This window comes from Rhinopithecus roxellana, chromosome 13 (assembly GCF_007565055.1).
Source record: "Rhinopithecus roxellana isolate Shanxi Qingling chromosome 13, ASM756505v1, whole genome shotgun sequence".
In the NCBI taxonomy this organism is placed as follows: Eukaryota; Metazoa; Chordata; class Mammalia; order Primates; family Cercopithecidae; genus Rhinopithecus; species Rhinopithecus roxellana.
Genome location: NC_044561.1, coordinates 49,081,411 through 49,103,829, shown reverse-complemented (window position 1 = coordinate 49,103,829; position 22,419 = coordinate 49,081,411). Strand labels below are relative to the sequence as shown.

The window sequence follows — 22,419 nt, the reverse complement described above, 5'->3', positions numbered from 1 at the left end:
TTCACAAAGCCAGCAAGTTTTCCAGATATTTCTAATAACTAAGTCATTTCAAAACGGCTGTAATAAATACAAATGAAGATCAGAATTTAACTCCATCATGCTGCCCAATTTTAAGTATATGCGTGGTTCACTTGTGACCTATTTATTGAGGCCTCAATACATGTCTCGAAACAAATAAATAAACATTCTTCCACACTGCTATTGGATGAGGATGCTCATACTTTATGTAGCTTTACCAGTAATCCCGGGAATGAAGCAAAAACGACATAAAAGTAGTAGACATTTACTGAGCTTTGTTCTAAAGGCCTTCTGCATATTATCTCATTATCCTTGTAATAATTTCCTACCTCAGGGGGAGTTATCACAGCCAATATACAGACAAGGAAGCTAAGGCATAAACAAAATAGTACTGTTACTAGATGGGTGAGTCAAGATACAAACTCCAGCCCTCCAGTGAGCCTTGACTGGATATAACACACCAAAGTATTTTTCTTTCTTATTTTTTGGTGAGGTGCATAATTTGCTTTTTACTAAACTAACTGCACGTGCTGTGTTTAAAGGAGCTTTTTGCCTTGTTACCCTAACAGTGGATAAAAAGTCATTAAGATAATGAGAATGTATAAAGGGAACTCTTTAATCATTTGCATGGTAATAGCAAAATTAGATGCTGGATTGTTTAGTGATGATAAGGTTTTATAGCTATGCTATGAACTAAAAAAAATTTTTACTTTAAAAAATCCTCTTGAAAAAAGAACATTGTTACTGTGAGTCTGAAATACCATTATATCTTAATCCTCACTGTCTCCACCTAGAACAGCGGTTTTAATAATTCTATTTTTCATTGGGCAAGGTTTCTAAGGAATGTAACAATCTCATTATGGCAGACAAACTACATAAAACATTCTATTCTCATGTAATGTATTCAAGGAACCCATAAAGAATTACTATAGAATTGGTTAGTTATAGCATCTGTTAACTACAACATTGGTCAGACGTCTACACAGAAAACCCATCTAACTCAGGGAGCACTCTCCAGATAGGATGTGATGATGGCTGTACTGAATGTAAAAAGGATGTGAGATTTTTGCCATGAGGGTCTGAATTACATAGGTTTTGCTCAGTTGGCATCCATATAATATCTAGGATTATGTCAGCAAGTAGAGATTGAGAAATAAAGCAATAATTTGCATAATAAACACTCAAAATGATTTTTTTTTTAGTCCTAAATTGTCTGGTTTGGTTGTTTTCATGGAGCACATAAATTTAGTTTTGGTTTCATTTGGGATAGTACAGATGGCATTCATGTTACTCTGAGAACTCTAGTGGTCTGTGTAGTTACTTTTAAAAATGAAATACTTATCTATGAAGTCAGATGAGACTAGACTATGTTAGATGAAGCAATGACCACAATTTAGCTATAGAGATGCTTAGAAAACTTGATTCTTAGTGAACTAAATGGGTCTCTTGTAAAAGTCAAAGGGCTCATAATAAAATACAATTAGAAAATTCAGTTTTTGATGATTAATATGTCTGACAGTATTTTCCACGAAGTACTCTGATTCTGTAAAGAGCTAAACTTTCGTTTTACTGTAGTTTAATATACTGATCATAAATGTAGTCTATCTTAAGATGAAATTCAATCTCATTTCAAACATTTACACCATGTCCTTGACCCCTTCTGAAGAACATAATACAACTCAGGCCCTCACCTTCTCCCGAAACGACCGGCTTGGCTGCTGGAGAGGCTACTCGCTTTAGACTAGCAGGACTCTCTGAAGAACCAGAATCCATGCTGCAATAAGGGAAGAAGAGAGTATTTTAATTTTTATCTTTGAAGAAAATAGTGCAACTGACACTGATTTTTCTGTTAAAACTGCTTAACTTTTAAAACTTTAAACAATTCACAGTTGAAATAGTTGCACTTAGCTAGTTTAAAAACACATAATTAGGTAATACAGAGGCATGACTCTAAGTTCGCATTCTTATTTTTCAGCACTTTGCTATACTGGACACATAGCTTATGTACTAGTTTGTTTCAAGGCAAGACTGAGAGATGCTCACTGAATATTTTTGCTGTTTTCATCTTCTTAAAGCTCATAATTTGTTTTGAACATTAATATGGTTGGAGGAATTAACAACCTTAGGTTCCATGCTATAAGACCCTAATGAAAAAGACAATTAAGTCCTCTGATCATTTCCCCAAATCCTTTGGGTTTCTAAGTATTCACACATATCTGGTACAGCACTGGGTAATAAGCATAAAGAGAGTCATAATCTCCAACTAATGCACAAGAGAGTTCCAGGTCTCAGAGCTGAATTCCTTCTTGCATAAGGCAATGAAAAACAAGGCACATAGGTTTTCATGAGGGAAGAAAGAATGCACTTATCGATAAGAGGCTCCCTTTTGGTACTCTATATACTCTAACTTTTGCAGTTAAAAGATCTAGAAGACAAACTAATCCCGCAACGCCTGTCTGTGAATCTTAACTAGTGCAAACAGTAATTTAACGCCTAGTATTGTTTTCATCAAGTACAAGCAGATAAATACAAAAATACCTGGTAGATTTCCTTATGGGCCCTGAAATGAGTTTCACGTAAGACTTGGGGAACCAACCCTTCTGACCTTGAACTTCTCCAAACCACCACATGTCTTGCTGTTCCAGGACGGTGATGACATCATTTTTGTTAAAATTTAAATGGTTGTCTTTTTTGGCTCTCCAAGGATACAGGGCTTGAGCTTGTAGCCCCTCCACCTTTTCACCCTTGTGTGGAATGACATAAAGGACCTCTCGTTATGTTGCAGTTTGTTATCAATTAGGGCAGACGTGAACATGGCACCTCTCCAACAAGCACAGGTCAGACAAGCACACATGGCCACAAAGGGCCCTGAGGCAGCACAGCAGGAGGGCTGGATGCTTCACTGTTTCCCAACAATTGTTTATTTCCAAAAGTGGAGGCAAAAGCCTGCCAGCCTCTTCACAAAGTCATTGTCTGACCATCTATAACTCTCTATTTCAACAAGCCAGGTCACAATTATTCTGTTGCATCTATGCGCCTTTTAAATTTTGGTTCTATTTTCACTCTCAAGTTGCCCAGGATACCTACCCATTTCCAATTTGACTGGTATTTTTAGTGGAGGATTAACACTGGAGCAGAAATTTTATGAACTATCATGAGATCATTAACTGGCATTTTAGTTTAGGTGGACCCAGGGAAATAGGTCCTATCTGGATTATGCTTGTTTTAGTTCCTTTTCAGAGAAAACAGGGATTTGGTGAGCATAAATTCATTGTAATTACCATTTATTGTACATCTACATGCTGCCCCACGAGATTACAAAAATGAAAAAAACAGTCTCTGCCTCCCCCAAATAATTTAGGGAAAAGCACTTTATTAACCATAAAACACTATAAAGGTGGGCAGTATTATTAGCAAGTAACTCACAAGTAATGGGGAAGAAAGAGATAAAAACAACCATGTGTACCACCTGGCAGAATGCAATATACTGAAAAGGAGTTCCTACTATTCACTGCAGGAATAAAGAGGAAAGAGGGATGAATTCTGCCTGGGGGCATCAGGGTAAATTTCACAGAGGGGGCAGCATCTGAGATGGGCCTTGAAGGATGAGAAGGACTTTGACAGCTAGGGCTTCGGAGGAAGGGCACTCCAGGTCGAGGGCGCAGCATGGGCAAAGGCCTCGAGGTGGAACACTGCAAGGGGTCCGGGAAGAGAAGCACAATCCGGGGCTGCATGTGGCCTAGTCTCATGGAGGGGTGGAGGAGGAGGTCAGGCTGGAAAGGCAGGGTAAGGTATTTATTATCTTTTAAGAAGCTCTAGCATTAAACCATTACAATATCTTAAAGCATTTAGTAAAAAATGAAACCCCAAGTTTCAATCATATATATGAATGGGCAAGAACAAAGGACAATGCCTAGAGAGAGTTACTTCAGAACCAGTTTGTACTTGCCTTCGGAAGTTATTTATATTATACTGACATTAAGTTATGATTATGTCTGATAAGCAGAGAGAATTTACAACAGGTCAAATAGTTTCGCATCTATGTTGATAACCTCTAATTCCTGGTCTTCATGGGTTCTTACCTTCTTAAACCCATGACATCCCTATCCTATTTCCTTCCACTTAGCTGTACATTCACTCCTTCAAGTCCCTCAGAGCTGAGGCGGTTTCCCTGGATTTTGAACACTCCTCAGATTGTATATTCTCGACCTTCCATTTTCCCCCTTGCAGCGGACCTGCCACCTACATAGCTCCTCATCCCACAGCCCTTCTGCACTGTCTAATCCTCTCGGCCCCTTCATTGACTTCTGTGAAGCATTGCTAGAGAAAGCTGAGGCAATGTGCAATGATCTATTACAGACTCAGGTTAAATTAAGCCAGACAATCCTTCATTTTTTTTTTTGAGAACTGAGTCTTGCTCCGTCACCCAGGCTGAAGTGCAGTGGCGCAATCTCAGCTCACCACAACCTCCACTTCCCAGGTTCAACCGATACTTCTGCCTCAGCCTCCCAAGTAGCTGGGATTACAGGGGCCCACCACGACGCCTGGCTGATTTTTGCATTTATTAAGTTTTTTAGTAGAGATGAGGTTTCACCATGTTGGCCAGGCTGGTCATGAACTCCTGATTTCAGGTGATCTGCCTGCCTCCCAAAGTGCTGCGATAACAGGCATGAGCCACTGTGCCGGCCCAATTCTTCATTCTTCTTTGTTGGCTCCCTCATTTGCCAGCTCCCAAACCTCTTCTACACTACGCAGTCCCGCCGGGCTCCTTCCTCACTGAAAACAGTATCATACAGCCCAAGCTGAACATTTTTCTTGGCTTTATCTTCTCCAGTCTCTTTTCACTCTTCCTCACCCAGAAGAAAAAGACTCCTGTCTTTTCTGTGCCTTTAATGTTGTTTGCCTTACACCAACTATATCCTATGACACTTCACTTTTCCATCCCCATCTCCACTGGCAACACGGCTGGTTCTTGCTTTCCTGAGGCCCCTCCACTCTGGTCCTTCTCTTTCCTTTTGCAGATCTTTCCACTTCCTTGCTGCTCATTTCCTTTTACGCCCCTGCAGTGTGGTTTCATCCTTCTCCTTCCCAGGTTACAAAGCTCTACCTGTCACAATGAATGGTCTCTTCTTTGCCCTGACCACAGTACTTAATAACATAAGCAAACTCCCTCCCCCACCTCCACTTTCTGGAACAACCCCCCAACCCGTCACTGAGTCACTGTTAACTGAGCATGTGACACGTGCCAAATGCTGAGCTAGGACAGATGCAAAGGAAAGTACCATTTCCTGCTGAGTAGCTCCTCTTCTTCTTCCAGGCCACAGAACACACACGTACGTGCCTGTGGATTTGCTATTTTCTCCCTGTATTCTCTCTCCTTGGACGACCTCACACATTTCCTGAGATCCGATAACGTTCTCTACGGGAATGGCTCTCATCTATAATCCCGGTCTCGTGCTCTCTTCCACCCTCCAGATCTATGTTCCAACAGCCTGCCAGACGGGGTCCCACGTACACCTTCAACTCAACACAACGAAAACCCAACTCTTCCCTTTAACTGTGCATTTTCTGCCTTCCTCCTTTCCCCCTTTAAGGTGGGCCCTTTTTCTCAATCTCAGCCCTCTTCCCTTTCCTTCGGCTCCCATAGGCATTGTGACTCCAAACTCTTCACTCTTCTCTGCAGTCTCTCCCACCTGCACGCCTCTTCTGCTTCCACCGGCACCTCCCCACTTGGTGAACATGAACTCAGCTGGGTCCAGGCCTGCCCTGGGTCTCAGCTGGGTGACAGCAACAGCCCCCTGACTGGTGGCACTGCCCTGCTGGCCCTCTACTCTAATCTTCCTGCACACCACTCCTCCAGATGGGTCTGCCTAGAGCCTGTGTTCCATCTATCTGGGTGTTCTCAGATCAGAAACGATCCTGGAACCTCCAGTGCCTCCCAGAGGGGCACTTGCCGTTTGGCATGATTATTGATAGAAATTTCAGCATTTTATCATTATTGTATGAAGCAAAAGAGAACTATTCAGAATAACCACCTTTATCTTTTCAGACTTATTATTTCCGAGCAGGGCATTTCAGAGCCTCCCATTAACCTTTAATTGGTCTACCTTTTCCTGTAAAAACTCAGTGGTCTAGACAAATAGAGTGGTGCATGATTTTCCTTAAACACATACTGCTTGTCTGCCTTAAAGCCTTTCTCCCAGCATTTTCTGTCTGATATGCCGGCTCTCTCCATTTTCTAGTAAGATCTTACCCACTGGTCAAGATGCAGCTCAAATGCCACTTCTGCAATGAAGTTTCCTTCATCAACCCAGGCAGGAGAAGTTGACTGTGCCCCACCCCCATCCCTAACTCCCAACTATTCACAGCAGATTTCTGGCTCCTGCACTGGATTCCCATACTGCCAGCCAACCAAGACATGCATAACAAGGCTTGCTTCTAGATGACATTGCCAAAAAGCATTTGCTGAAGTTGTTGGCACGAGATAGCAAGCTAAGTCTTCCCACTCTCACTGGCTGCCTTTACCTGGCCTAGCACAGGAGACGGGGAGGAGCCAGTGGCTGTGGCTGGAGTAAAGGCGGATCTCTGCCTTAACTGGCCGGCACTTGGAACGGTGAGAGAGGGCTGGGCTGCCCATGCATCCCAGTTATCTGTTTCTGGTTTCTCATTCGTGCTGGTGGGCCACCTGGAGGGAAAAGCATAATACCATGAATAGCAAGCACTCCCTAATATGCCAGCTTTTTACCCACAGTAAAGTATCAAAAAAGAAAGAAAGAAAAAAAAGAAAAAGAAAAAGATGGTAACTGATGAGCCTGTGCAACACAAACCTAGTATATTTATGTGGCTTTCTACAGTTAAAGAACAAGGAGGCTGGGTATAGTGGCTCATGCCTGTTATCCCAGCACTGTCAGAGGTCGAGGTGGGTGGATCACCTGAGGTCAAGAGTTCAAGACCAGCCTGACCAACATGGTGAAACCCCGTGTCTATTACAGATACAAAAATTAGCTGGGCGTGGTGGCACACGCCTGTAATTCAAGCTACTAAAGAGGCTGAGGAAGGAGAAATGCTTGAACCTGGGAGGCAGAGGTTGCAGTGAGCCAGGATCGCATCACTGCACTCTGGACTGGATGAGAGTGAGACTCCGTCTCAAAAAGAAAAAAAAAACAAAAAATGCATTAGCTGGGTGTGGTGGCGGGCGTCTGTAATCCCAGCTACTTGGGAGGCTGAGGCACAAGAATTGCTTGAACCAGGGAGGTGGATGTGGCAGCGAGCCACCGAGATCGTGCCACTGCACTCCAGCCTGGGTGACAGAGCAAGACTCTGTCTCAAAAAGAAAAATAAATAAAAGAACAAGGAGGAGAGGAAAAGGCATTTGTCTGAATCTTGATTTCCTCAGTGATAAAATGGGAACAATACTGTGCCACTTAAGGTTAGTTGTGAGGGTCACATGAAATACGGGCTAGGGAAATACTCTGTAACTGTAAAGCACCGGAGAAACATCCTCACATGATCATTTGTAATAACAATAGTTAAATGAGAAAAAAGAAGCTACCTGCCACCTATGGAGCTGGAGCTTCTCAACACCACTTCTCAGACCCATGCATCCTATAGTAAGTACTTGGTGGTATGCCTAGATGACACAGCAATTACAAGTGGCATCCTGACAGCAACCAGTTGTCCTGGGTCCCAGGGACAGTTCTAGTTTTGTGATTTTAATAATTTTAGATAAACAGGCTGGGCATGGTGGCTGACACCCCTAATCTCAGCGCTTTGGGAGGCCAAGGCTGGAGGATCACTTGAGTTCAGGAGTTCAAGACCAGCCTGGGCAACATAGTGAGACCTCATCTCTACAAAAAACTTAAATATTAGCTGGGCATGGTGGCATGCACCTGTAGGCCTGGCTACCTGGGAGGCTGAGGCAGGAATATTACTTGAGCCCAGGAGGTCAAGGCTGCTGTGAGCCATGGTTGTGCCACTGCACTCCAGCCTGGGTGAAGTGAGACCCTGTCTCAAAATAATAATAATTAATAATAATAATAAATAATTTTACATAAACGTATCTGTGTGAGTGTAGATTTAAAGGCAATTTACTTTTTACATCTTTATAAGATATACAAACAAAACTGAAAATCAAAATAATTCCTGATTTTTCATTTGGAAAATAAGGTGCCCATAATTACAGCAAGAGAAATGCATATCATACATTTCATGAAGAAGAGGCATACTGATTTGATCCCCAGCAAAACAAATCCTGGAAAATACGGCATTAGTCTTCTATTTTAGCCTAAGCTTTAGTTTTAAAAACTCAGAACTTTTCAGTCAAGACCAAAAGAGGAAAGGGAAAGTTTCAACTTGGAAGTCAAGTTAATGGAAGGCTATTTTTTTTCTTACAGCAGAGATTAGATGGGGGGACCTTCTTTAACACCTTCAGCCTTTTATGTGAAAATAAAGTATGAAAAACTTGCTATTCCTTACATCCTTCCCTCTCCTCCCGCCCTGGGTAACTATTCTTTCTTCCCTCTCTTTGTTCCATCTGATCCTTCTCCAGCAATACATCTGGATCCCTTGCCTTCAATATGTTTCTTCTGAAAGATGATTAGACTTGAAAAAAAATTTTAAACACTTCTTATTCAAATCACTCATAATTGTATCCTAGTATAAAATATTTTTAGACAATTGCTCATCTCGGTCATGGCCCTATAACTAGAAGTTTGAACAACAATTTCATCTATCATTTCAAACCTCTGCTTACACACAGTTTTTAAAATGCCCTGATGAAAGAACTAACCATGGCCAAGCGCAAACACCTCTTCATTCTATTGTACATTTGTATAAGATTAATGAAAGTGGAAAGCTTTAAAGGAAACAGCTTTCTATCTTATTCAGAACCACATGACTGAATTCAATTTTTGCTTCTGCCTGGCAAAAAAAAAAGTGCTATTTGCATGCAGGAAATGACTGAAAATTTGCTGACTGACATGGATGTCAAAACAGATTATTAGGAAACTGTATTTCTCCATTTCTTCCACAAGAATGATAGATACAAATACATTATTGAACAAAACAAGATAACAGGCTTCATTTTGTACCATGGTAAGTCACTGTTGGGCAATGATATCATTAAATCCAGTTCAGGGACTGTAATCTCCAATTTGGCAGCCAGAGACAGGAGTATCGAAAATGAGCCAGCTCCCTCACATAGAAGGACAATCCAAGACTATGAAAATACTTAAGGGGGAAAAAATGACCAAATTGGGATTTCAAAAATCATCAGAAAGAGCCCACCAACACGTACGTGGAGCTGAAGTCGGCCCAGTTATTGGGGGTCGTGGAGGGCTCTGAAGAGGTTACTGCCAAAGGGGCAGGGGTCTCACGCAAGGCCAGTTTGGGGGCAGGGGCAGATGTCGAATCAGTCACTGTTTTCACTGGAGCGGGAACCTCATTTTCTGGGATTTTCTCTGCATAGTTTGCAGGGAACCACCCTGTCTTTCCTTTTAATTCTCCTCCAAGCCAGCCGGGTTCTCCAGTTTGGCTTTCATCCACCTGTAGAAAAAGTCACAACTTTAATTTAAGTAGAACTAAATCAACCCCTGAAGAGACCCAGCACCCAACTACAGGGAAGTCCCAAGCCTCTGCCCTCTTTAGACTGACATATGGCATAGGAATTTCTTCATTTTAGTCCAAGTGTCTGGGAAAAGAGTCTAAGCAGTAATGCTGAAAAAAATGCACTATAATTCAAGTTCTTATTCTCTGTACTTTTTAAAAAAGCCTTACCCCATGCTTTCCTAATAATGGCAGTTGAGACAAAGTGCCTGGAGTCCTGAGGCATGGAATTTAAATATTATGATTTGGGAAGTGACTTGACAGGCTTCATTAGAAAGTCATGTCATTATTAAAAATAATTTGACTTGAGTTTATTACTTAAAGTTGAAAGCAAAGGGTGCAATCAATATAAATTCAGTACTCTTAAAACCTCCAATAACTAAGTAGTATTTATTTCAGTATAGGGACAAGGAAGATTTTTTAAAAAACCATGCCCTTAAATGGTTTCCACGGGAAGCAAAGCTGCCTGCTGCTGTGTTTAGGCATTTAAAAGCTCCATAGACACATGATGAGAAAATTAAGGAAGTGATTATTTACAGCAATAATCAATTTTATTAAGGTCCTGTAGTTTTCTTTCGTATAAATTTAACTAGCATATTCACAAAAGTGCACAGGAAAATACAGAATTATACTGTTTAAAAATTTCACAGAGGCCACTTATTACACCAAATGCTTTTAAGGTTTACATTTTAATTCTGACTCAAATGGATCACCCAAAATGGCCAAAATGATTCTACTTTTCTTTTTTTTTTTTTTGAGACGGAGTCTTGCTCTGTCGCCCAGGCTGGAGTGCAGTGGCCGGATCTCAGCTCACTGCAAGCTCCGCCTCCCGGGTTCACGCCATTCTCCTGCCTCAGCCTCCCGAGTAGCTGGAACTACAGGCGCCCGCCACCTCGCCCGGCTAGTTTTTTTGTATTTTTTTAGTAGAGACGGGGTTTCACTGTATTAGCCAGGATGGTCTCGATCTCCTGTCCTCGTGATCCGCCCGTCTCGGCCTCCCAAAGTGCTGGGATTACAGGCTTGAGCCACCGCGCCCGGCCGATTCTACTTTTCTTTACGAGTTGTCCCTACTATTTTATGAGCAATAGGAGAATGACTTTGGAGGACAATCATATTTGCTATCAGGATATTTATTTTTGGGCCGGGCACGGTGGCTCATACTTGTAATCCCAGCACTTTGGGAGGCTGAGGTGGGCGGGTTACCAGAGGTCAGGAGTTCAAGACCAGCCTGACCAACATGGTGAAACCCCATCTCTACTTAAAATACAAAATCAGCCGGGCATGGTGGCGCATGCCTGTAATCCCAGCTACTTGGGAGGCTGAGGCAGGAGAACTGCTTGAACCCAAGAGACAGAGGTTGCAGTGAGCTGAGATCATGCCATTGCACTCCAGCCTGGGCAACAAGAGTGAAACTCCGTCTCAAAAATAATTTTATTTTCATTATTATAATTCTTATAACGGTTTTATCTTACGAAACCTTATATCTTATTTTACCCCTTCCTATGCTGCCTGAGGAGTAAAACATCAAACACTTCACTGGACATTAAAGTTGCTTCTTAGAAATCAGACATGAGTAGGTAGGGTCTTAACAATGATTTTGGAAAAATCTGACAAAAATACCAGTTATCTAATCCATTCAAGTATTCAGTAAAAATGAATTAAAAATAAAGCAAAAAATGATTACATTAAAGAAACCAAACATCTATCTGCATGTACTCAGTGGAGAGTGAGTAATAGGGTTCATTACTTATTAGCTTATTTGAATTAATAAATGCTTGGGGTAGAGGTGGAGAAAACAGAATGCAAGGCAAGGCTTACTACTGAATTCTACCTGTTATTTACAAAATATTCGGCAAGTAGGGGATGCCTGATTGCTGCTCCACTTTAGGGAAACTTTATCATCACAGATAAAAGCAATTTTTAAAGCTGAGAATTCTCCAAACAACCAAAAAAGGAGTTCTCTTGCATAAATGCAATAACATTTCCAAAGGTTGAATTTTTGGCTTCACAGCTCTTTCATTTCTGCTCGCACTCACACCCACATGAACACACCAGCCACTTTCCAGTCATTGTTTTGTTCTTACTGTTCTTTTTCTGGGCAGCCCCAACTGTTTCTCTAGATGAGGATTTAAGATAAATTCTCCCCCATTTGGATCTTCTTTTACGCTAAACTCAAATGGCTAGATGTCTTTCCTGCCTTGTTTACATTTTGGTGATATGGTGCACACTATAACTTTGCAGCTGCTCCATACTGGAAACATAGCCAGGTCCTGCCAGACTTCTCAGCAGGCTCAATAGTCAAGACCAGCCAACTTGGTTCTAGGACCAAAGGTGATGTCAGGCAGGAGTGGGTTAGGAGCATGAGCCAAACACACAATAATTTAGTGTCAAGACTGTGAAGTGCAATGATCAAGAACAGGGTTCTGCAGTTAGACCATCTCACTTTAAGTGCTAGTTCTACAATCTATTAACTGGTTGACTTTGGGCAAGTTTAATCTCATGGCACCTCAGTTTTTTCGTCTGTAAAATGGGGATAATAAAAATACCTGTCTTATTATAATGCTCACTGTGAGGACTGACAAATATTTACACCAATGCCTGGCAGACTAAAAGTGTTACTTTTTTTTTTTTTTTTTTTGAGATGGAATCTTACTCTTGTCACCCAGGCTAGAGTACAGTGGCACAATCTCAGCTCACTGCAACCTCTGCCTCTTGGGTTTAAGCAATTCTCCTGCCTCAGCCTCCCAAGTAGCTGGGATTACAGGCACCCACCACCATACCCGGCTGATTTTTGTACTTTTAGTAGAGACGGGGTTTCACCATGTTGGCCAGGCTGGTCTCGAACTCCTGACCTCAGGTCATCTGCCCGCCTAGGTCTCCCAAAGTTCTGGGATTACAGGCGTGAGCCACTGCACCAGGCCAGATTTTTTTTTTTTTAAATTATCTCTCCTGCTGTCCGGCTCCGATGTTGTGCTATAGTTCTCTTACTTGGGATTCTGTCCTGTTCTAAAAGCCTGGTCTTGACTTTACCTTCACTCTAGGTAACAATATCCTTCTCTGTTCAGGAGTTCCCTACTCTAACTGCCTGGCACCCTACTCCCTCTAGGTTTCTCTAGGTTTACCTTCTTGCTATAAGCAATCCTTTAGGGGCTCAAGTGGATCCCTCGATTGATGGGAACTCCTACTCGTCTGCTCATTTGGATCTCCTCAAAGGTCAGCTGCTTCGCTTAATTATGTCCCATCATCTATTGTCACTCCCTTGAAACACAGGGTATTGACTGGTTAATAAGACTTTTAGGCCAGGTGCAGTGGCTCACTCCTGTAATCCCAGCACTTTGGGAAGCCAAGGTGGGTGGATCACTTGAGGTCAGGAGTTTCAGATCAGCCTAGGCAACATGGTAAAACCCCGTCTCTACAAAAAAAATACAAAAATTAGCTGGGCGTGGTGGCGCATGCCTGTAATTCCAGCTACTTGGGAGGCTGAGGCAGACAATTGCTTAAACCCAGGAGGTGGAGGTTGCAGTGAGCCAAAATCGTACCACTGCAGTCCAGCCTGTCCCCAAAAAAAAAAAAAAAGACTTTTGGTGGACATCTGGAATGTGATCTGAAGCCCTGGGGAAATGTCCTCCCCCTCCAGTAAACTGATAACACCCAGCCTGTCCCCAGATATGGTAGAAAGTCTGCTGGTGCAGTGTACACCTAGGAGTGAAGGAGGGGGCCATATCAGCCTCTTATCTCCATAAGAGCTTCTCCCAGCCCTAAGGACAACAGTGAAATCAGCATTTCACTTTTAAGCAAAGAAATCTGCTGGTCTCAACAGCCCCCCAAACAATAGTCTCAATTAGTTTAATTTACTCTTATAAGTATACATCAGTTTTAATAAATTATTACAGTTTAAGGTTCAGGGGATGCAAGAGACATTCATTCTTAACACCCAAATTAAATTAACCACTTAGAAAGGTCAACATATGAAAATAAAATATATTTCTTCCTGGATTTGGAAAACTCCCCAAAATGTCAATCCAATTCTGGAAAACATAAGATTATGGCAGGCCAAGAAGTAGGAACACAAACGGCTTTGTAATATGACTGGTTCCAACGTGGACTTTTTACACAATGTACATTTACCTACTGGGGACTATAAGGGAGATGTTATTATTAACAATCTTGGTCTCAATACAATTTCATTTATCAGCCACACTGTAACACCCCAACGTATTTGGGGGTAATTTGAGTGAAACAGCGTTAAAGTGAAGTACAAACACCAGATATTGCTCACATTTCTGGGACTATGTTTCAGAGCTGGTCTACAAAATGTTAGTAATTACACACTGCATATTGTAGCTCACTGATGCAACAGTCAAATATACACAGCAGCCACTTCAGGTTCAAGTCCATTTGGCAAAGGCTGATAATATTACATGTCTTTTCTCAATTTTTATATGCTCAATGGCTGCCATCTTCATTAGATGAGATTAATATTTCTAAAATCTCTGACCCTGTCACAAAGGAGGGAAGCAGAAATTCCTTTTTCCCTCACAGAACACGATAAACAAGTGTAGCAAACAGGTTTAGCCTGTGTATTCAGACCAGCTGACAGTGGCTGCATGGGATGTGTTGAGGAGTGCAGGTAGCAAAACATTTTTCATGGATTCGCTGGTTCTGAAATATAAGGTTTCTCCCCCAAATTCCTAGATGAGGATATTAAAATTCTTTCTTTTTTTTTTTTTTGGATGGAGTCTCGCTCTGCTGCCAGGCTGGAGTGCAGCAGCGTGATCTCGGCTCCCTGCAAGCTCTGCCTCCTGGGTTCACGCCATTCTCCTGCCTCAGCCTCCCAAGTAGCTGGGACTACAGGCGCCTGCCATGACGCCTGGCTTTTTTTTTTTTTTTTTTTAGTAGAGATGGTGTTTTACCGTGTTAGCCAAGATGGTCTCAATCTCCTGACCTCGGGATCCGCCCACCTCGGCCTCCCCAAGTGCTGGGATTACAGGCATGAGCCACCGTACCTGGCCTTAAAACTCTTTCTAAAGCTCCATCCTGGAGGTTGGCAAATTTTGCCTGTGTTGCAAATACTCAAATCTGCCACTGTAGCACACAATATGTGAATGAAGGAGCCTGGCTGTGTTCCAATAAAACTTTATTACAAAACAGGCAGTGATTGGGCCAGATGTGAGCCAACCCTGTAATCATGTGTATACTGGTCCCTCAAAACCGCAGTGATATTATGGCCAATTGTTACTAAATGAGCTGCGTTCTGATGTTTAATCTATGGAAATCTATGGAAGGTAGAGAAAAAGGTATTGTTGGCTACATTTTTAAAAATGTCTGTCAAGAGAAGAAAAGGAAAACAATGAGTTAAAAATTGGTATAAGAGTAACACTAAGACAATTTCCAGAATGAACTGACTAGCTAATGACTAATAACTACTAAAGAAGTCCATTCTTCCTTGGGTATTTTTAAGAGGATATTTTCTAGAAATGATTTAGGATTAGTCCTGACATGAACAAGAGATTAAGTTAGATCAGTGGTTCCTGAAATTGACTCCCTAACAGAACCACCTGGTCGGACTTTTGAATGCTGTATATGCAGTCAAGTTCCCACAATCTCTGGGGATGAGCCCTGGCGTGGTTATTTTTTGGAAGCTCCCTCAGCAATCTGGATGCATTCAGGCCTGCACCAGTCCAAGGATAGCATTTAAACCAAGCTTGTCCAACCCACAGCCCATGGGCTGCCACCAAGCGTATCCAACCCACAGCCCACGGGCTGCATGTGGCCCAGGACAGCTCTAATGCGGCCTAACACAAATTCATCAACTTTCTTAAAACATTATGAGATTTTTTTGTGATTTTTTTAAAGTTCATCAGCTATTGTTACTGTTAGTGTATTTTATGTGTGGCCTAAGACAATTCTTGCAATGTGGCCCATGAAAGCCAAAAGACTGTACTGATTTAGACACCCAGCCTGTGTTCTCAACACAAACTTCAAAAAAAAGGAGTGAGCATAGGTCTTCTCGTCTCTTATGTTCTACTAATATGTTACGGATGTCAAACTTGATTTAATTCACCCTCCAAGAATTGAGACTTCCAGATCAAGAGAGGCCATATATTTTCTAAACATCTAAGCCTTAGCCATCAAGGTCAAACTCAATTGGAAAGCATTCAGTCTTCCCTGAGCACATCACTTCACACTGATTCCTCTCCTTTTTTAAATTCCTAGCAGAGTTAGTGAATATTTATTGAGAACTTCATCAAATATTGGCCTTTTCATGTGTTCCTCTAGATTTTTCTAAAAAGATTTTAAACATATGAATGGTTGACTTGATAATTTTCTATTATCAACAGCACTGAGAATAGTGCTATATACAAGGTATCACATTAAATTTTTGTTAACCATGAAAAATTATAGTTTTGGATAAAACCGCGCTAAGTTTTTCTAAAAGCAAATTATTTTTAAGGCTAAGACTGCCTACATTGAAAAAGAAAACACTGTCACATTGTTAGACTTCTAAAAATTGAACATATTATAGTAACCTATGTCCCAAAGATGTTTGAGGAATCTGAGAATCTGATGATGACTGTGCCCACAAAAGTAAAAGTGAACCCCAGATTTTTCAACCTAGAGAGACTGACAGTAAAGTTGTACTACATGTTTCATGCTCCTTGTTTGTTACCTGCAAAATTCATGAAATTAAAAAAATACAAACCTGTTGCTATTAGATGTCAATATCTAACTTTTTGCATTGATTGTTATCCTCACAATGATAACACAGTTGAATGGCACCTGGAGTATCACAATGCATTTTGTAGTACAAAATTGAAACACTGCTGTCCCTTCCGCAAGCCAACTAATTATGCCTAGTAGTACATTCTACATTTCATTACATATTTAGGAGGTCTGGGATAAAATAAACACTATTACAGTCCTGGGTAGATATTCTCTGTTATACTTGTCCTTAATTTATTTTTAGTTTTATTAAAAATTATAAATTAAATACATTTATAAAAATGAAAATAACATAGAAGTCTATAAAATTCAACATGAAAGCCCCTTCTTTACTGCCCAGTGGTAACCATTGTTAACAGTTTGATACATATATTTCAAAATTGTTAACATTACATAAACACATGAATACATATATAGTTTTATTTCTAACCAAATGCAATTATGCTGCACATATTCTGTTTTGAAGGAAATCTTATTTGTATATGTGATCTATATAAGTTTTAATCTTCATTTTTTTTTTTTAGTTATATCATAATTTATTTAAACCATCCCTTTACTGATGGACATTGGGCTGTTTATTTCTTTTACTAACACCACTGCAGTGAACATCCACATACACACATATTTGTGCATGTGCCCAAAAGAGGAAGGAAAAGCATGAGAGGAAGGAGAAAAATAGACTTTCTGGGGCAGAGGGAATGAGAATTTTAAATCTAAACAGGCACTGCCAAATTGCCCTCCAAATCACTTAACCAATTTATACAACCATGCTAACAATGTATATTATATTCACTGTCCTATACTCTTGACAAAGCTGGATATTACCAGACTTTTAAACTTGCTCATTTGATAGAGGAACAATGCTATTTTGTTTTCTAACTTGCATTTTTCTGATCGCTCAAGAAGCTAAGCATCTTTTCATGTATTTTTTAAATAACTGACTTTTTACTTCATCTGTGAATGTCCCTTCCCACCCTCTGCCAATTGTTTAAGGCTTATGGGTGTCTTTCAAAGTTAACTGTTTGGAATCTTTATGTAACAGGGGTAACCCTTTATGTAACCCTTGGTCTCATATATTTTGAAATATAGACATTTTAATTTTTGCATATTGTCAACTGTCCATTTTTGCCTCTTATGACTTCTGGTTTTTATAGCTTAAAAAGGCCTTTCTTAGCCAGAAAATTATTCCAATAGTCTCCTTAAAAGTTTTTTCTTCCCAGAATTGTATCTTTTATGTTTAATCTACTTGGAACTCCTTTTTGTCTATGGCCTGAGATGAAGACTTGACCTAATTCCTTGCCAAACACAGAGCATTCAAGTTAGTCCTTAAAAGGAATCTAGCAAAAAGAAACCCAGTACACAAACTGAGAAGACTTATGACTTACTTTTTTTTTTTAAGCACAACCTACTACACAGATTCAAACACATTTTTACTGCCACAACAACACCCAGAGATATGTGTACTTACACAGAATTCAAGTGACTTAAAAGGACAAAACATTGAATAAGATGCAGACTTCCTGACAGTTAGGCAACACTTACCCATTCCCCTTTAACCTCCACCAGGAAAGCAAAGGTTTGAAAGCAAGGCAAAATATATGTTTAATGACATGCTTTATTCTTACAGCATATCTAAACTCTACGCATCTCATCAAGCTGGTGGTTAACTAGCCAATTCGAGGAAAAGGTTTCAACAGGCCTAGGATTATAGGTGAAGCCCAAATACGTTACCGAAAAAGAGCAACACTTTCTCATCAAGATACAGATCACCTGCAACATTTCCTTATCATAACATTTCACAACGTTCCCTTACTTTAGGATGAGAGCGAGCTGCTTCTCTGCACCTTGTGTTGCAAGAAAATCCGGTCTCAAAAATATTAGGCTGGTTTGTTTAACGTTAAAAAAATTGTAATGAGGTCCTCACTGATGTGACCTTGTATTTTCAGAAATTTTAGATCCCTATTACATGGTATTTACATATTTTACAATTAATCTGCTTTACAGGATACACTACTTCAAATATGAGGCAGTATGAGTAAAGTAGCTTCAGGCTATTAGAAACCACGGTGTAGGAAACAGCAGGTGGTGAAGTTAGAAGAAAGCTGACAAACATGCCCTGCTGGCTCGAGTTACCGTTTCTGTGTACAGAGTGGAGTGCCCAAACCAACAGTTCTTTCTGTAAAGGATGAGTAAGGCTGGCACCCAGCATGTTTCAGTCAATAACTGTGTGCTGAATGAAGCCATGGAGTATATTTGAAGAAGTTTTCACTATTGTTAAGGTGATTTTAATTTTTAAAGATCTGGAGCCTGGGCAACATAGGGAGACCCTATCTCTACAAAAAAATAAAAAAATAAAAATTAGCTGGGTGTGGTGGCACACACCTCTGAGCTACTCAGGAGGCTGAGGCAGGAGGATCACTTGAGCCTGGGAGGTGGAGGCTGCAGTGAGCCAAGATCATGCCACTGCACTCCAGCCTAGGTGACAGAATGAGACCTTGTCTCAAAAAAAAAAAAAAAAAAAAAAAAAAAAAAAAAAGGAAAAGAAAAGAAAAGAAAAGAAAAAATAATTTGCGATCTTTGGACTTGCTTCTTCTAGCCCATGGTAATTACAGAGAAAGCAGCGCTATTAGGATAAAAGGGGACATAGGAATTGATTTCTCTAAGTGCCAAATATATTGTTATTTCTACATATTTTAGCCCATTAAAGATCCACAGAAATGATGTGTATATGGCAAGATGAATGCATGAGTAATAGTATAATCACCTGTACAACACCCTTTATATTTCAAAGACATACAGTCCTTGGGCAAGAAACATGTTTGTTTCAATTGTTAACTTTCATAGTTCTTTACAAATTCTAGGCCAGGCATGGTGGCTCATGCCTGTAATTTCAGCACTTTGGGAGGCTGACATGGGAGGATCGTTGGACCCAGGCAATTCAAGACCAGCCTGGGCAACACGGAGAAACCCTGTCTCTACAAAAAATACAAAAATTAGCTGGTTATAGTGGTGCACGCCTGTGGTTCCAGCTACTTGGGAGGATGAGGTGGGAGAATCGCTTTGCTTGAGCCCGGGAGGCAGAGGTTGCAGGGAGGCAGAGGTTGCAGTGAGCCAGTATCGTGCCACTGCACTCCAGCCTGGGCAACAGAGCGAGAAGTTGTGTCAACAACAACAAAAAAAGCTAAATTATCTTTAAAAAAAAAAAGTGCTAAGAGTAATGCAAAGTTGACGACTTCTAAGACTCTAAAAGTGAGTAACTAGAACAAGGAACTACCATTTTCTTTTAGAAAATGATTTAGATCAACCATGTTGTTTGATTTTCTTTCTTAAACTGGTTCCTATAGTTTTAGTCACATCATAAGATTGTTATTAGTTAAAGGAAAGAAACAGTAACAAAGTAAAATTCTAAATTATTTTCTGTTTCAGAGTAGGAAAGCAGATTAACTGTATAATCATTACTCTTTTTACATAATTCAAAGTTTACATAATTAAAAGGAAAAAAGATACTCTGATGCAAAGATACAAAAATTATTACAATTATGAGAATGATGATAGAGTGTTCTGCACTTATAACTATTTCTTAAAGACTCCTGGCCTCCTCCCACCTTGGAGGATCCTAGTGTGTGTGTATATATATGTACATATGCACACTAGTATATATTACATATATAATATATATACACACGCATGCTAGTATATAGTCTATACATCATATATATGTATTACATATATATTTATACTTATAGTATATAAGTAGTAATCTAAACTCTGAAATTATCAGACATTTATAGATTTAAAAATAAGAACACATTGTCTTTACCAACTGAATTTTAAAGTGATGTTGGGATACATTTTTTAAATGCCATCTTTCATTTTAATAAAAAAGAAAGAAGACTGAGCTTACACTTTAAAACTCTAGATGCTGAATTATTGGGTTTCATACTCACTGACAATCTTACAATTGTTGAATAAAGTGAAACAAGAGGACAGAGGTTAATCTTCAACAGAAATGACCCTCTCACTGGAGTCTTTCTTACCATGACTATGTCTCCTGGCTGGATAGTGATTTCATCATGGCTTCTGGATTCAAAGGGGTACAGTGCCCGGTAATATACCACTTTTACGTTTTCCTGTGCAGAAATGGTAAGTGGACCTTTTTCTGTTTACAAAAAAGGTGGGGGGACAAAAATAAATAATTACAGAGAACACAAATGTATGACAACAAGCCAAACAACTAACCTCTCCTCTATTGCCTATCTTCACCTCTGAACTATTTCCCTCCATTCAAGGAATTTCTGAAACGCATACTGACTGCCAAAGCAGAGCCAAATCTGACGTCAGCAACTCAAACCCATCAGAGAGTTCATTGGTGACTCCCTCTAAACAAAGGTCATTCCAAGGCTGAGTGCAGCCAGGCTTCCTAAAGGTTCCTTGTCTCTGCCTCTTGGGTGGGGCTCTAGCAGTGCAGATCTGTAAAGCATCAATACCCGCCTCCTCCCTACCCAGCGTGTTGAGTACAATGTAGCAGTTAGGATACGACCCAAAGTCTGAATCAGCCAAGGAGCAAACTTGTTTGGGAGGGAACAGAGGCACCAGTTTCCATACCAAAACATGAAAAAGCAGATGTTTTAGGCTCTTTAACATGGTCATATAAAACCTAAGTGCTGATTTAAGTTATAGTGATAATCCCCGATGAAGAAACTCTTCCTCTACATTTCTTTGGGAAATAATGAGCCTAAGGATGAACCCTAGATGAAAATAATTTAGATTTTAAATGAAACAAAATGTTTAAACATGCACATGAGCAGAGGATATTTTGCATTCTGGTTAGCAACAACTAATAACAGACCTTTGGGCATTTTTACTCAAGAGCTACAAGTATTTTGACATATAACTCTCTTATCTGGAAAGCAATGAGGGTAAAGTATTATCTCCACACGATTTTGAACTGTATGACATGCAAGACTACCTACTGACTTAAGGCGAAAAAACAAATCTTCACTTTATACTAGGAGGACGCATGAAGAACTTAAACTGCCTAAGCTCAATGGTGAAATTATTTTCAGATAGAAAAAAACTATCAAAAAATTAATTTTCCCCTCCTATGACATGGTTGCTACTGTGTAGGTCTGATGACCTGCCAGTCTTTCCCCTGGACTGCACGCATCTGAACGCAGGTAGGTGCCTAATGCAGCTCCATACCTCACGCCCATCTCTGCCCACTATGCAGCTGGGAACCAGTAAACCTTTACAGAATAGCTTGAAAGTGTTTTTTCTTTCTTTTCTTTCTGTATACTGCAGCACTAAAGAAGCACACGGATGACCAAGCAAAATTGGTATAATTTACCACACAAAGAAAAAGCAACGACTTGCTTCCGCTGAGCATTATTTGCAAAACTGTACGATCACACAACCACACAAGAATCTTAAATACATTCTAGCTTACATCTGTTATTATAAAGGATAGCTTTTTCTAGCTATTCCAATTAGATCAGTCTTTCATTTATCTCTCTTTGTTCAGTCTTTTATTTATCCTTTTTTTTTTTAAAAAAAAAGACAAATTAGGCCAGGCATGGTGGCTCATGCTTGTAATTTCAGTACTCTGAAAGGCCAAGGTGGGAGGATTGCCTGAGGCCAAGAGTTGAAGACCAATCTGGGCAACAAAGTTAGAACTGCATCTGTACAAAAAAAAAATTAGCTGGGCATGGTGGTACACACCTATAGTCCCAGCTCCTTGGGAGGCTAAGACAGGAGGATTGCTTAAACCCAAGAGTTTGAGGCTGCAGTGCACTATGACTGTGCCACTGCACTCTAGCCTAGGTGACAGAGTGAGACTGTCTCAAAGTAAAAAGAAAAGAGAAGTAAAGAAAAGAAAAAGCAAATTATGTTCAAAGGACAAAACGCTGCCACTTTTCAAAAAGTAAAAGCAGTTTTATGCAATGCAGAGCGAAGACAGCGAATACCCCATCAGTGGAGGCAAGGGTGAAAGGTGCCACTTTCTGTTGCAGAAACAGCTCAGAAATTCCAGGGAGGGAAATAACAAACCAGAGAAACAGCAGGTATCTTTTGCAGCAT

The 22,419-nt window shown here is 40.3% G+C and overlaps 1 protein-coding gene across 3 annotated transcripts in view; it reads right to left on the bottom strand.

Moving 5' to 3' along the window:
• Positions 1-22,419, bottom strand: part of ITSN1 (intersectin 1) — a 248,611-nt gene that overhangs the window by 68,430 nt on the left and 157,762 nt on the right. For 2 of the 3 annotated variants that reach the window (XM_030914041.1, XM_030914042.1), the window contains exons 19-23: positions 20,382-20,503; positions 9,314-9,561; positions 6,544-6,703; positions 2,557-2,762; positions 1,710-1,792 (exon numbers count right to left, since the gene is read on the bottom strand). In XM_030914041.1, coding sequence (XP_030769901.1) covers positions 1,710-1,792; positions 2,557-2,762; positions 6,544-6,703; positions 9,314-9,561; positions 20,382-20,503 — 819 coding nt within the window. Of the gene's footprint in view, positions 1-1,709; positions 1,793-2,556; positions 2,763-6,543; positions 6,704-9,313; positions 9,562-17,886; positions 17,902-20,381; positions 20,504-22,419 lie in introns of all 3 variants that reach the window. The other variant, XM_030914040.1, reaches the window with a different exon arrangement.